A 15613-nucleotide genomic window follows, 5' to 3' on the forward strand; every position below is an offset into this window, starting at 1 on the left:
TGGAGGGGATCTGAGCAGCAGGCTCCAGTGGTGGGACTTCAGGAACCTGGCCGTGAAGCCCTGGACTCCGACCACGGGTACTGACCCTGCCCCAGCTCTGGCCACACAGCCCTGGCCTCAAGGTGCGGGGCTTCAGCCTCCAGCCCCTGGTTCCAGCTGCGTGGCGGCAGGTGCTGGCCACAGATGCCAACTCCCAGCCCCAAAAGGAGGGCAATGGGGCTCCAAGCATTGGGATTTGGGCGCCAATCCCTGGCTCTGTCCACAAGGCAGCAGGTGCTGACCTCCAGTCATGGAGCTTCAGTTGGCCTCTAGCCCCCAGTTCCAGCCGTGCGGTAGCAGGCTCTGGCCCCAGGCTCCAGTGACGTGGCCCTGGCACCTGGTGCTGATCCCCTGTCCCAGCTGCAAGGCAAACGCTGACCCATAGCTCTGCTCCCAGGCTCCAGCCATGCGGTGGCAGGAGCTGACCCTGGGTGCCAACCCCTGGCCTTGGCCATGTAGCAATGAGTGCTGTCTCCAGCTACGCAGCATCGATTGCTGACTCCTGGCTCCAGCCACACTCTCCTGGGCTCCGGCACTCAGTTCTGGGCTCTGGCCGTGCAGCGGCAGACACTAGCCCTGGGCGCTGAGCCACAACTCTAGCTGCGTTGCAGCAGCCTGCAATCCTTGGCTCCAGCCATGCAGTTCCTGTCCCCAGCTCTGGGTTCTGGCCGCGGGCACTAAGCCCTGACCCTGGCCACATGGCAGCAGACACCAGGCCCTGGCTCTGGCCACGCAACAGTGGGGTCCAACACCTACCCCCATCATCCCTGGCCCCCACTACCTCCCATGGCCCTGTATCCATTCCCCCCACATCTTGGACCCTTCTGCTTTCCTGGCCTTGCACCCATCCCCGCCCCATTGCCACAGACTCCCTCTGCCTCTCCATCCAGGGCTCAATGGGTCCTGGGGCTTGCTGTGAAAAGTGATACTTGTATGTTTGTTAATATTACTGATCACTTTTCATAGCCTTCCAGGCAGCTACTCAGTGCGCTGTGATATTAACAAATATCACTTTTCACAGCAAGCCCAAGGACCCACTAAGCCCTGGATGGGACAGAGGGCCAAAAGGTGAGGAAGCATTATTTTTGATATTGAGTCTGTCAAAAAACCCTACAAATACACATTGCAGTGATTTGGATGTGAATCTGTGCATATTTAATTGTTTTTCCTAAAGCTAATTAAGTATTTTAGGTTAAAAAAAGTGTCAGTGGGGCCACCAGCGAGAGACCCTGCTCTAGTAGCTACGCCCCTCTGTATTAGAGATGAGGGCTGCAGGTGCAATCCCTTTATACCAACTGGACACACATCTCAGGTTCATGAGAAGCTTCCAAGCTAGCCCTGGGGACTGGAAAAAGTCAAGCCCTGCCCCTGCTGCAGGGCAAGTCACATCTCCTGCCTATGACCAGGAATTAATCCAACTTGCTCACCTTCGGCTTTCCTCTCCACTCCACCTTGGTTTGCAGGTCGCTCCAGCTCTGGCCGTTGAAGGTCCGAACTACCACTTCTCGCTCATGCAGCGTCTGAGGGGAGGCGTAAGGCATCCAGATCTGCACCTCCTGGCAGGGGACAATAGGGCATTGCCATGAGACACCAACAGAACAGCACCCCTACTCTACAGACACTCTTACCTGGGCAAGCAGGGGAAGCCGATGTGACGGGGTGTGACAAGCCTCCATGCTCTCCACTCCCCGCTGCAGGCCCCATCGCTCTGCTACCCACCACCCCTGGAAACAGCTTTCTGAGAGGAAGAGAGCAGTGAGCACTAGATCTCTAGGCTTACCTAGGAAAGCATTGCAGGAGTAGCCATTGTGAGAACAATAAGAGCTTCTTCTCCAGCAACACCCAATCAAGGCCAAAAGAAAAGGAGCTGCCTACTGCTAGCAAGGTAGCTCCTGGCTGGAGACGGTGGTATGAGGAGAGAGACTCCCTAGGCTACAGGCCAGGGCCCATTCCTGGCTACAAATCGGCAGGTGGAGCTCAGGAATAACCCTGCTGATTTAATTCTGGGGAGGGAATTAAGCCCCAGAAGGGTAAGAAACCATCTGACTTATGATTGGCCCTGAAGGGCAAGGGACTGCTTCCAACCAAGTTGGCTGTACCCTAGAAAGGATCTGAGCTGCGTGACCCGGCCAAGCCACAGAAGACCCACAGAGGTAGGCTGACAGCCTGCCGGGGGCGTTGGGAGCTGACAAGAGCAGCAACACCACACCCAGACACTGGGGGATGCTCACAAGAGTAAGTACAATCCACCACAGATAGATTTTAGGCAAAGAGTGGGGAGTGGTTATGAAAACTGATCTCTCCTGGAGCCGACCAGCCCTGAAGTCAGCCAGAACAGCTGCCTCCAGTTTCCTGGCTATGCTCCGGACAATGCTCAGGTAGGGATGTTGTGCAATGGCTTCCCAGAAAGGCCAGTGAGCTCCTCTTGGCCCAGACTGGCTTCACGGGGGTATTCATGTAAGCGTCCATCAATGAGTCCTTTTCCTGGCAGACAGAGGTCACCCCCAGGAGCAAGCTCTCCCCTTAGGAGGAGTTCATGAGCTGGAAGGGAGGAGGTTCTCATTCAGAGAACAGCCTGCATCGTAGCAGAAGGGATGGGGAAAGTGTGAGGACACCGTGCTCCTGAGGGAGAAGACACTGTCCTTTTGGGGATTTGCCCTAGTGCTGAGAATCCCTTTCAAGTTTGATCCTTGGGGCTATTTACAAGCAGTGATTTGTGGTTCACAGATCTCAGCAGTCAACATACTGAGGCCTGGCAGCCCCACAACACGATCCTTTCAGGTCACAAACAAGGATTTTCTGACCAGTCATATTTGCACATATGGACCCATGATGGGCTATAACACACACACAGTTCTGCTCAGCCCCATCCTGCCCATCACGTGTTCTTACCTGCTGGAATACAATCCCATGAGGCCGCAGCTCCAGGACTTCACTCAGCAGGATGTCATGGTGCCTCAGTTTCACCCACTGCGGGTCAGGCGACAGCATTTGGAAATGGATCGTTAATGAGGAGGTGGCAGCACCCGGGGGGAAGTAAAACTTGATGCCGCAGGCCAGGATGACTTTGCAGCCATCCGGGGTCACAGTAAAGCTTATGAAAAAGAAGAGATGCATGAATAACACCTTGCAATGACTCGCATTCATTGTGTATACGGTGTTGCTGTAGCCTTGTGGGTCCCAGGATACTAGAGAGACAAAGTGGGTGAGGTCGTATCTTTTATTGGATCAACTTAATCTGTAATGCACTAACCCCCCTTTTCATCCTATGACTATAGGGGTGTTAATGGGCCACTTCAACATGACTGGTCCCTTAGAATATGCACTAACTACTTTTGATAAAAAAAACTCTGTTCCATCTTGCATGTAGCTGTGACACTCCTCAGACCTGAGGAAGAGCTCTGTGTAGCGTGAAAGCTGGTTGCTCTCACCAACAGATGCTGGTCCAATAAAAGGTATTACTTCACACAACTTGTCTTCCAGTGACATCACATACCATTCAACTATTGCTTTCCTCTGTTTGTGACTGGCAAGACGAACTCCCTGCATGTAATGGAGTAAAACTCTGACTTGTCTATTTGGACTGGAAACAATTTGAGGCAGAGACTATCCCGAATAATGTGTATGTGCAGCACCTAGCAGAATGAGACCCTAATCTTAACTGGGGCATCTAAGTGCTGCTGCAATACAAAATAATAAATAGTAACAAAAAAGAATAGAGACACTGTGTGTGAAATACCTGTCCTCACTGGGTACAAGGAACACTCTTCCAAGCTCTCCTGAGCTGGATTCATCTGCAGTGAATCAGAAGAAAAGAAATGAACAGGGGCGGGTAGCATGCAGATTGTCCATTGATTTGAGGGGTGCAGGTGATAAAGGAGTATTCCTTTTGCAACACTGTGCTCATCAGGGGCTGGATCCAAATTCCAGTGAAGTCAATGCAAGATTTTCATACTCCCCCCGGGCTTTGGATTGGGTTCCAAAGGAGGATGGACAGAGGTCAGTGAACTTTTGATGCATCTCTTTTCCTGCACTTAGCAGCCATTGGCCAGGCTGTACTGGCATCGCTGACTCTTCCCTACCCCTGCCTGTTTATGATCTAAATAGCAGATGCTTTTTGGGATCTTTTTGCTTGCAGCTTGAGGACCTTCCCAAGAGGCTGACTTCCTTTTGCCCATTGACTTTCCCACAACCCCACCTCTGCATCACCAGCAACACCTTTCCAATGATCAGGCTGAGCAAAAGCATCTCCAGAGATTTTTTTTACACCTTAGAACTGACTAAAAAATTAGAATCCCTTCCACAGAACTAGCACAGCCTGTAACTGAAGACACAGGCAACCTAGTGTCTGAACTGAATAGCCATCCTCTCCCTTATACACCCTCTAGTACAGGGTTCGACAACCTTTCAGAAGTGGTGTGCCATGCCTTCATTTATTCACTCTAATTTAAAGGTTGTGTGTGCCAGTAATACATTTAAAAGGTTTTTAGGTCTCTTTCTGTAAGTCTATAATATATAACTAAACTGCTATATGTAAAGTAAATAAGGTTTTTAAAGTGTTTAAGAATCTTCATTTAAAATTAAATTAAAATGCAGAGCCCCCCGTACCGGTGGCCAGGACCCGAGCAGTGTTAGTGACACTGAAAATCAGCTCACGTGCCGCCTTCGGCACACGTGCCATAGGTTGCCTACCCCTGCTCTAATACAATGAAGCCCACATCTAGCTTAGATTGTAAACTCTTTGAGCGAGGGGCTCACTCTTCTGTGTGTCTGTGCAGCGCAAAATACACCTGCAATGATGCCGTATCAATAATGATCCATTTTCTCCCCCTCATCTCCATCAATCACATTCACACACCAGCTTGAGACACTTGCTGGAGCCTGGGAGCAGCTGTCTGAGATGCAGTCAAGCCAGAGATGCAATTACCAGATTGCAGAGGGATCTCAGGTTCTCCTAGCGGATTGCCACGCAGGTACACGAAGGGAGAGTGCTGAATCTCGGGTGGGATGGAGCGGAGCCTGTTGTTCTGCAAGTCAAGCCTGGACAAGTTGGGAAGGCTGGCAAGGGATGCGGGGACAGTCACCAGGAGATTGCTGTGAAGACGCAGCTGCTGCAGAGACTGCAAATTGGCTGCAAGTTAGAACAAGAAGAAAAATTGCTCCCCCCTTGATAAATACATGAGCAGTGATTCTAACAACCCCCAACAACATACACATCCATCCCCAATTCCCCTCAGCAAGCACCTAGAGCGCCACCCCAGCCTGCCAGTACCAGACCCCCAAACACATACACAAAGCACGGATATATTTAAATCATGAGAGAGGAAAAAAGCTCATGGGTTCAGAGAATTAGCAGGTTGGGAAAGCAGTAAGTTCTTTGGGACAGGGACTGTCCTTTTGTTCTGTTTATACAGAGCCTAGTTCAATGGGGTTCCGGTCCATGCATGGGCTTCTAGATGCTACAGCAATATAACCACCACAGCAGAAACCTGGGCACAGTAATACAAAAATCAAAGCTGTGGAAACAGACCCATTCAGAATACAGGGTTGAGATCTCAGAGTCCAGCACTGAACGGTTTTCTGGATTGGTCTGGACTCAACACAGATGTCATTTAAAACCAAACAACCCATCAATATAATTAGCCCTCAGTGTGTTGCCTCACATCAGCAACTGCAGAGAAGCTGGGATCCTGTCAGGAGCCAGTACCCTAGCCTACCAAAAGGCTGGATCCTCAGCTGGTGTATGTTAGTTTGAAGGCAATGGTGGTATCCAAACCTGATTTATAACAACTCAGGATCTGACCCAGAGTCTTCTGAATCTTTAAAGTGTGTGGTTTGCTCACTAAGTAAATTGACAGGGCTTCATATAGACAATATCCTGCTCCTAGCAAGTCGTGTAAGAGATAACTCCTGATCCACAGCCCTGCTTGGGGGTGATGAAGGGGGGCAGTGACAGACACTGAATCCCATTTAAAGGCTAGGTGTTACATGCCTTGCTGTTCAAAGACTCCCTAAAACCCACCCATTCCTTGTCAGGAGCTAGGGACATTCATTCTCTCTTTCTTCCGGGTGCACCTCTTACCAAGTGAGTCGGGGACACCCATCAATTGATTCCCTGAGAGATCCAGCTCCATGCAGTTATACAGACACCCAATCTCGTCAGGAAGTGATTGCAGGGCGTTTTCAGACAGGTCCAGTCTCTGCAGCGCTGCCAGCTCCCCAATGCTCCATGGTAGATCCCGGAGCTGGTTTTTCATGGCAGAGAAGAAAGTCAGCTTACTGAGACGGCCAAAGTCTTCGGGCAGCTCCACCAGGCTGTTGTGGCACACCAAGAGCACACGGAGGCTGGCAAGGTCAGTGATGCAGCTGGGCAACCTGGAGAAGCTATTAAAGCTGAGATCCAGATGAGTGAGACATAGCAGACTCCCAAAATCTTGTGGCAAGGTTGTCAGGGAACCCTGCTGACAAGCACCGAATTCATCCTGGGCATGCCCACCTGGGGGCACGGAAAAGCAGAGAGAAAGGATTCCATGTTACATGGGTTCTGCTAAACTAGCATCAGATAGGCATGTACAGCTCCCTCTGAAATTGACGGCATGGCAAACTGGAAGTTCAGACAATGTTAATGGGGCTAGAGGGATTGGTGCACGCAAGATGTATACGTAGCCTAATGGCTAGTGCACTCAAGTGTGGCTTAGGAGACCTGGGTTCTATTCCCAGCACTGTCACTAGGTGAGTCACCTGTATTACTTCACCTCTCTGTGTCTCAGTTTCTCAATCTGTAAAATGGGCTGTATCAATTGTGGAGGGCTCTGTAGTGTGTGTGGCGGGGGGGAGTTCTGCGGAGCAGGGCATCTGCACTGTACATATGAGGGGTCTGTTTTATCAGTCATTCTTTTTTCAGCCCAATCTGACCCCTGGATTTTGAACACCTAAAACGTTGGTATTTTAACAGCTGAGGAGAGGAGAGATTTATCTGGTACCCAGTGGGAGAAGGGAGAACTAGGAGTTATAGGATGCACTTAAGAGGCAATTTTAGCTGAAGATGAGAAAATTTCCCTGAGAGGGAGGCATATTTGGCTGTCGCACAGTTTCCCCAAGGGAAAGGATAGAAGCTTCACTGCTTGGGACATTCAGAACTAGCCTGAACAGCAGCACATTGGTGATAAGCCATACTGGCAGGGCGAGGGACTACAAGGTCTAATAGCTTTCCCCACCTCTAACTTCAACAGGTCTAGGTTTGATGGGAGGTGTGCTCAGGTATTTAAGGGCAAGTTTGGCTCCAAATAACAAATCCAGCACATTCAAAAGGATTTCTGACTTGCCTGAGACTACCATGGCAAGTGACCAATGAATGCGGGGGGAGAAAGGAGTGGCAGCCATATGATTTAAATTCACACTTCCATAAACGTACCAATATCCTCCCTCCTACTTACCACCCTCCTGCAGTGCAATTTTAAATGCTTACATTAGGGGATGCCACAGGATTTTTTGTTGTACAATCGTAGAAAGATTAATATTTGAGAAACCCTGGATTAGCAAATAGTACGGTTTAAATAAGGAATTCTTAGCGAACCAAGTTTTTCTACTTTTTTCCAGATACTCAGTATCTGAGCACTTCACAGCATAAATCTATGGAGGTAAGGAAGTATTAATATGCCCATTCTACAGATGGGAAAACAGAGACCCAGCTCCACAAAAGTATTTAGACTTCTAACTTCCCTTGATTTCAAATACCTTTGTGGATCTGGGCCAGAGATACTTGCTTAAGGTCACATTCTGGTGGAGCAAGGGAAATTAACCTGAGAGTCAGGAGACCTGGTTCGTGTCCTGACCACTGGACCATCCTTCCTCTCTGATATGCACATACAGTTCCCCCCAGAAGGCTGGATGGTTCAACATTTTTCCAAGATTACTAAAGACACACCATTCATATTCACAGCCTCCTAGCATACAAAAACTGGGACGCCAATGAAGCAATACAATGGTCAACAGGTATTTATTGAATGTCATCATGCCATTGGCTACAAGTCATAGGCAAATCCACTCCAATACTTTTTGTGCTCCTGATAAGTTAGTTTCTTTGCTGTTCCTTCTCAAACTATGTTCCCACCCTGTGCTGCAGGGCACAGGAAGAGGGTCTGTTCAGAAAGCTACAGCAGAATGAAATGCAGTGAAAGGAATCATTACATCTCAAGGGGTGGGAGGGGGAAGGAGGAATAATCACCAACAATTATTTCAATAAGTCTCTCCACAACTAAAGATCCAACCCAGTCTCCATTCAAGTGACATTCAAACAAGAGGCTGCACCTGTCAGACTGAATCAAGTGAGAAAAGTGGTTCCCAACAGCTGTGGAAACAAAGGATGGTAATAACAGCCCCTATGCTGGATCCTCCTGAATCTGCATCCTGCTCCCCTTAAGGCTAACAGACCCAAAGCCGCTGCAAGGGACTCTAGTGCACAATGGAAACCATAAAGCGCATCCATCCTGCAGGAGCAGAGAAAAAGAGCCAAGCCCGGATGAATGAGAAAGGATGCTTCTCTGTGTCTTACCTTTGAGCACCAGGGACTTCAGGCACTTCAGGACAGGAAGGCTGCCCAGCGTGGAGTCTATGAGGGCCTCATTGCAGTTCAGCCGCAGGAATTCCACCTGGGCTATCTCTTCCCTTCGTTTCTCAAACAGCTTGAGGAACTGGCGACAGCCATCAGGGTACACATCCAGGTTCAGCCTGTTGCCTGCAAGGCGACAGCCCTCAAGTGCGGCAGTCACAAAACTGCCCTCCCCCAAATCCTCCCCAACCTCCAGCACCTCTGCCATCTTCTGCTGTTAGTCCACTGGGGCCGGAGCATGTTTTGACTTGCCAGGCAGGCAGGCACTGGCAGCGCCACAAGGCAGCCGTGATGACGAGAAAGGAGGCTCTGAAAGGGGACAGGAGCACACAATGAAGCCCTATTGCCTCTGCAGAGCCTGGCTAGAAGAAGCTTGTAAACACAACATCTTCCAGCTGCAACAAGATGCATGGGGATTTACATACAGTACATCACTACGGATTTTATGGGCAGTTGGTATAGACTTTAAGGCCAGCAGGGACCATCTAGTAAGTCTGACCTCCTGCACATTGCAGGCCACAGAACCTTACCCACCCATTCCTAAAATAGACCCCTGAATTCTGGTGGAGTTACTGAAGTCCTCAAATCATGGTTTAAAAGACTTCTAGTTACAGAGTATCCAACATTTACATAAACCAGGAAATGACTGTACCCCATGCGACAGAGGAAGGTGAAACTCCAGCAGGATCTCTGCCAATCTGAACTAGGGAAAAATTCTTTCCTGACCCCAGATATGGTGATCAGTTAGATTCTGAGCATGTGGGCAAGACCCACCAGCCAGAAACCTAAGAATGAGGTAGAGGGATAGCTCCGTGGTTTGCACATTGGCCTGCTAAATCCAGGGTTGTGAATTCAATCCTTGAGGGGGCCATTTAGGGATTTGGGGCACAAATCTGTCTGGGGATTGGTCCTGCTTTGAGCAGGGGTTGGACTAGATGAGCTCCTGAGGTCCCTTCCAACCCTGGTATTCTAAGATTCTACAGAGAATTCTGAGCCTTCTCCATCTAGTGTCTCATCACCAGCCACTGGAGACATTAGCTCATCTGCCACTGCTAGCAGCAATGTGCTAGGTATAGCAATGAGGTGGAACAGCCACCTTGGTGCATCCCCTCTATCTGGCCAGAAAACAGAGTCATCTCCAGAAATATAGAGGGTGTAATCAAAGGAGAAAGCTTGCTTAGGATAGTAATAATATCTAACTCTTCTATAGCACTTTTCATCAGTAGGTCTCAAAGTGCCTTACAAAGAAGATCAGTATTATTCCCATTTTATAGACAAGGAAACAAAGGTACAGAGGCAAAGCAACTTCCCCAAGGTCACCCAGCAGGTCAAGGGCAAAGCCAGGAGACATGTCACATGCATCCGATGAAGTGGGTATTCACCCACGAAAGTTCATGCTCCAAAACGTCTGTTAGTCTATAAGGAGCCACTGGATTCTTTGCTGCTTTTGGAGAAGTGGGAAAGACCAATGAGGAATAAATTCTCCATTGCCCCTTTCACCTTGTGCGGTCATCTATACCACTGGTTTTCAACCTTTTTTTTCCATTTGCAAACCCCTACAAGAGGACGTGCAGACTGTGTTTGAATCATTAGACATAGTTTGCAGGCCCCACCTGAGCTACATGGACCACAGGCTGAAAACCACTGATCTACCTGTGGAATTTGAATGCAAAATACAACTAGTCATTCTGCTTTGCTAGCAGTTATACAGGTGTTACCATTAAGCCCTATATTTCCAAGGAGTTCAGTTCTATTAGCCCCATTTTATAGAAGGGGAAAGTGAGGCACAGGGAGGGGAGCAACTTGCCCAAGATCACCCCGCAAGCCCATGGCAGAGCCAGGAATAGAACGTGGCTCTCCTGAGTCCCAGCCTAGTCCTCTACCCACTATACTGCCTCCCCCAGGCAAGGCCCACAGCCAGGGGGAGTTCAGTCCCATAGAGCTGTTTGGTAACACTCTGGCAAGCCCAGAAGCTGCAGCGATGGGCTCTTGAGGGAGGAGCCAGCGCTGCTTTACCTAAGGTTGGGGGGACACAGGCTGCGGGGACAAGCAAGGGACATTTCGGAGGGAGGGAACTAAACTAGCTCAGCCATGAGCCACAGCAGGGCAGGGCAGGACGTGGTCCCATCGGCTCCGCGGTCGCAGGAAACGCAAAGCTGCTGAGAACAGAGCCCTTGTGCCCCCCCGCCAACCGGCTGCGGCTGCAAGTATCGGGGGCCAAAGCCAGAGCCCGGAGGAGGGGGGACGCTGCCCCACTTCACCCCGCCTCCCGACGCTGCCTGGGGCAGGGAAGCGGCGAGCGGACTCCTGCTCCGGGGCTGCCGCGAGCCCCGCTTCCGCTGCCCCGCTCACTCGGTGGAAGTTGGGAGGCGGCGCGGAGCAGCGCCCCTTAGCCTGGCCACGGCCCCACGTGGCCGCGGGCCCCGCGCAGCTCTTACCCGGGCTACAGAAGACGGGCCCGGGACAGGGCTCGCCCCGGCCGGGAACCCCGCGCGGCAAGGAGCCTGGACTGCACCCGGCAGCGCCGCGAGCTGGAGCCCGCCCCGCTCTTAAAGGGACAGTCCCGGGGGAGGGGGCGATCTGCAGCCAAGTGTGGCGCGTCCTAGGGCCCGGCCCCTCCCGGCTGGTCCAGGCACTTGTGCACCAGGCGGCTGCTCGACGGCTTGAGGAAGCGGGAAACCCGCAGCTTTTCTCGGCCACATGTGCAGACACGCTGGTGCACGGACCTGTTGGCTCAACCCCTCTCCTGAAGCAGCAGCACACACATACCTGCGGGGGGGTGGCATTTCTATTTGTGGGAGGAGGGTACCACTGGAGTTACACTTCCAAACCAAGCCGATTTAGCCAGCAATGAGTTTGCATCCTCCTCCTTTCTGCCAGTGAATATATTGAAATGTAAGGTCCCAAAGCCTTTCCAGTCCCAGCGTGAACAGCCACACTGCAATTTACAGCCTGAGTCAGCTAACAAAGACCAACAGACATTTTATTATTGTCCAGGTAGACATATTTTTTTCCCTCTGAGATGGTAAACCGTATAATTGCTCACAGCTAAATTACCACACAGTTCTTTCTAAGGAAGCACATTCTCAATGTAAAAGCACTAGAGAGAAAATATTTGAAAAACAATAAAAGAAGCTACCCACCTGCTATAAGCTTACCAGAGATCACCCCAGCTCCAGCAAGGGCTCTGGTAGGTGTCAAGCCTTCAAACCCCACCACAAGATTTTCCTGTGGTTACAAATTCACAATGGCCTTGGCTCAGAACAAGCACCCCATGAATCTGTGAGTCACTCCTTTATCCAATTTGGGTCCTTGGTATGCAGAGCGTGCCACAAGGACTCATTGTTTCAGGCAGACAATGGAATTCTACTCAAGTATTTCCTAGGAAATGCATTCAACTAAAAACATCCCCCTGAGCACAGCAAGTTTCAGCGCTGTAAAGTGCCAGTGTAGACAGTGCACCAGCTCTGGGAGCACAGCTACGCCCCTTGTGACTACAAAAGCCGCATTAAAGTGCTGGTGCTTTAGCATTGCCAGTGTAGACTAGCCCTAAATCTTGTCTGGTCTATTTTTTCAAGAGAGTCTTTTGAAGCTCATAACACTTCCCAAGCTTTACATTAGTCCTGTCTCCCCCTTAAAGACATTACATACAGTTCCACAGCAATATATAAACATTTGCATTTTTAATACAATGAGCTCCTAAGATATTTAAACTTCAATGAGTAAGGTTTAACGTAACTCAGTAACAGTAAGGTTTGTCCAGGATATTGCAGGGAATTGCCATATCTGTCACAGTAAGTATGAGACAAGAGACAACATATGGATACATCGTGACATATGGGCTACATTCATAAGCCAGCTCCATGCACCTACATGGGAAACAGCCATTATTACTGGTACCCTTTCTGAGGCCCAAGTCAATATTAGGGGGTATTGCTGAGAGAAATTAATGATACGAGTCAGGTATTTCTGGGTGCAACTCTGCTTATTCACAAGGAATCTACACAAACTTGTTTCGCTGAACAAATAGAAATAAACCACAAAAGGCAGTCTTTCTGCTCCGAAATCCAAATCTGCCTTTTCAGTAGTACTGTACCATAAGCCCTATACCACAACTTCTCTCCAGGGCCACACTCACCATTACTTCTCTCTCTGTAGTGTATCTTGGCTTTCTGCCTCTCATACATACAGACACACATAGCTGCAAGCAAACAATCAATCCCCTTTCAGCCCCTTTATTTGCAGGTAGTTGGTTTAACTCTGGTCAGGTTTTCTAATGCAGCCTATTACCTTGAGCAGTGGCTTCCTATTGTTTCCAGTGATCACTATATAAAGGGGCCTGACTGCTCTTTCCATCAAGCCTGAATGAAGGACTATTAGCATACTTAGTTTTAACTAGGTCTATGAATATTGGCAGCCATTAATACTTTCCAGCATAACACTATTTTCTGCATTTTAATAATGTCCAAAGGGCCCAAGCAGGATCAGGGCTCTATTGTGCTAGGTACTGTACAAATACACAGGAAAACATAGTCCCAGCTCCAATGTAATTTAGCTTTCTAATCTAATCCAGAATGCCATCTGAGTGTATTTGTACAGGACAGTCTGAATGCCCTGATATAACAATGTAATGTGATAATTCAGAGAGAGTTAAACTCTGTCTTTGACCAGGGGGACAACAAGTGCAACAGAAACAATTCAGCCATGAGGGGAAGGTGGCAAGAATGAGACTGGTCTCAGGTGAAGAAGATGGTTGGTCTTTCAGAGAGTATAAAAAGGAAAGGCTAATGAGGTTTGTTTGGAGTGGTATTAATGCAGGGAATGTGTTTTCCTGTGTGGTAGAGAAACATGGTAAGACTGCTTGGAAGGAAATTAGCTCAAAGCTGTATATTTGAAGAAGAGGACTCCAAGACTGCCTTACTGTTTTGACATCTGACTGTGAGAAATCATTTGCTTTGTTTCAGAGTAGCAGCTGTGTTAATCTGTCTCTGCAAAAACAACAACAACAAAAAACAGAAGTACTTGTGGCACCTTAGAAATTAACAAATTTATTTCAGCATAAGCTTTTGTGGACTACAGCTCACTTCTTTGGATGCATAGAATGGAACACACAGACAGGAGATAGTTATACATACAGAGAACATGAAAAGGTGGAAGTATGCATACCAACTGGAAGAGTCCAATCAATTGAGATGAGCTATTGTCAGCAGGAGGAAAAAACCTTTGAAGTAATAATTGAGATGACCCATAGAAGGTGTGAGGAGAATTTAACATATTGAAATAGATTCAATTAATGTAATGACCCAACCATTCCCAGTCTCTGTTTTAAACCTAAGTTAATTGTATCTGACTTGCATATTTGCTTTGTGTTTAGCTTCAGTGCTTGGGTCTGCATCTTGCAATGAGTACTTTATAGAGAGACTCTCCATTGGCTTACATGGGATTCTGTGTAGCTCTGTATACATGGAGTTCATATCAATATTATGTGGGTCTGGTTTGGTTTTATTAAACCATTGTCGTGGATTGTGATAATAGGGTAAGAAGTTCCTGCCATTGGATGTCAGGTTTAAATTCTAGGGTCATCTGGGGTTACCTGTAGCAGACCAGTGCTTTGTCTGATTGTCTAGGTCAGTAGTTCTCAAACTTTTGTACTGGTGACCCTTTTCACACAGCAAGCCTGAGTGTGACCCTCTCCCATACATTAAGAACACTTTAATATATTAACACCATTATAAATGCTGGAGGAAAAGTGGGGTTTGAGGTGGAGGCTGACAGCTTGGGACCCCTCATGTAATAACCTAGTGACCCCTGAGGAGTCCTGACCCCCAGTTTGAGAACCCCTGGTCTAGATGCACAGTTAATACACATAAGCTGTGTATGGGTTTGTGCTTTAAACTCTTTCCAAGCCCCCTTTCAATGTATTTGATATAGGAAGTCCAACCCCTTGTACCTATTCTTCAGATGCAAGTGGTTTATTTACAGATATTTATCTACTATTCAGGGGTCAAAATGCTTCTTCTCTACATCTCATTTATGCAGTCACTTTATTTTACACTTCCTATGGTGTCAATAGGTGCCCTGATGCTAAAGCTGCACCAAACGACCATGGTGAAATACCAGTAGAGCTGGATTTCTGTCTCTTCAATTTTCCCACAAAGCTCTTCTCCTCATGTACCCCTGCACAAGGAAACATGCTCATGCTGCCATCAGACCACTGTGTAAGGTCCTTATGCTCCCCTTTTTGTTGTTGTTCTCTGAAACAGACCTATGTAAAATGGCTACTTTCTTATTCAACAGGTCATTGTTTAGTTTACTTCAGGGTTAATGTTAACTCTTAAGAGCCTACCTAGCTGAGAGCAGGAGCTGAATTCTATCCTGGCTCATGCATCATCTACAGACTATTAATTAAATTCCAATTATCATGTCAGGTGTCCTGCTCCAAGTTTATCTGTATAACCCAATTGAAGATAGTGGAGCTGCACAGATGTAGTGTCTGACAATGGGGCTTTATTCAGGATGTATGATCCAGGAAGAACCTGCTGATTGCACTTTCAGTTTGTAGGGCTATCAGTTAGAAAAAGTAGCTTTTACTTGTAAAGTGAGCAAACTTTTTCTCTGGAAATCATTGTGAATAGAGCTGGCTGAAAATGTAGTAATGACAGTTGTTTTTTTTTTCTTTCATTCCAAGCTTTTCACAAAACTTCTTTTTCCATGACAAACCTTAAAATGGGAATTTGTCTAAAAGTCTCTAACTTTAGTAGGTTAAAAAATACTCCACCATATTGAAAATATTTTCCATCACAAAATATTACATATCAAATCAGTCACAAACCAATCTGATCAGTTTTTAGTGCAGGAATAAACCCCCCAGTGCAGTTTTTACAGCTTCAGAGCAGAAATGCATTTGGTTTATTTTGCAGGCTTGTCAAAGAACAAAGATGTACTAATCAACGTTGCATTTTT

General features: G+C 48.0%; 1 protein-coding gene across 3 annotated transcripts in view; it reads right to left on the reverse strand.

The window, feature by feature from the left end:
• The window catches only part of PIDD1 (p53-induced death domain protein 1), a 30653-nt gene extending 19452 nt beyond the window's left edge, over window positions 1-11201 (reverse strand). For all 3 annotated transcript variants that reach the window (XR_012655745.1, XM_032804110.2, XM_032804091.2), the window contains exons 1-7: window positions 11089-11201; window positions 8594-8959; window positions 6122-6535; window positions 4967-5170; window positions 3779-3833; window positions 2932-3133; window positions 1467-1595 (exon numbers count right to left, since the gene is read on the reverse strand). Coding sequence is in view for 2 of the 3 variants with exons in the window: in XM_032804110.2 (XP_032660001.1) it covers window positions 1467-1595; window positions 2932-3133; window positions 3779-3833; window positions 4967-5170; window positions 6122-6535; window positions 8594-8858 (1269 nt within the window). In the remaining variant the exon portion in view is untranslated. The remainder of the gene's footprint in view (window positions 1-1466; window positions 1596-2931; window positions 3134-3778; window positions 3834-4966; window positions 5171-6121; window positions 6536-8593; window positions 8960-11088) is intronic.
• Window positions 11202-15613: the final 4412 nt, after the last annotated feature.

The sequence above is a fragment of the Chelonoidis abingdonii genome, chromosome 4 (assembly GCF_003597395.2).
Source record: "Chelonoidis abingdonii isolate Lonesome George chromosome 4, CheloAbing_2.0, whole genome shotgun sequence".
NCBI lineage: Eukaryota > Metazoa > Chordata > Testudines > Testudinidae > Chelonoidis > Chelonoidis abingdonii.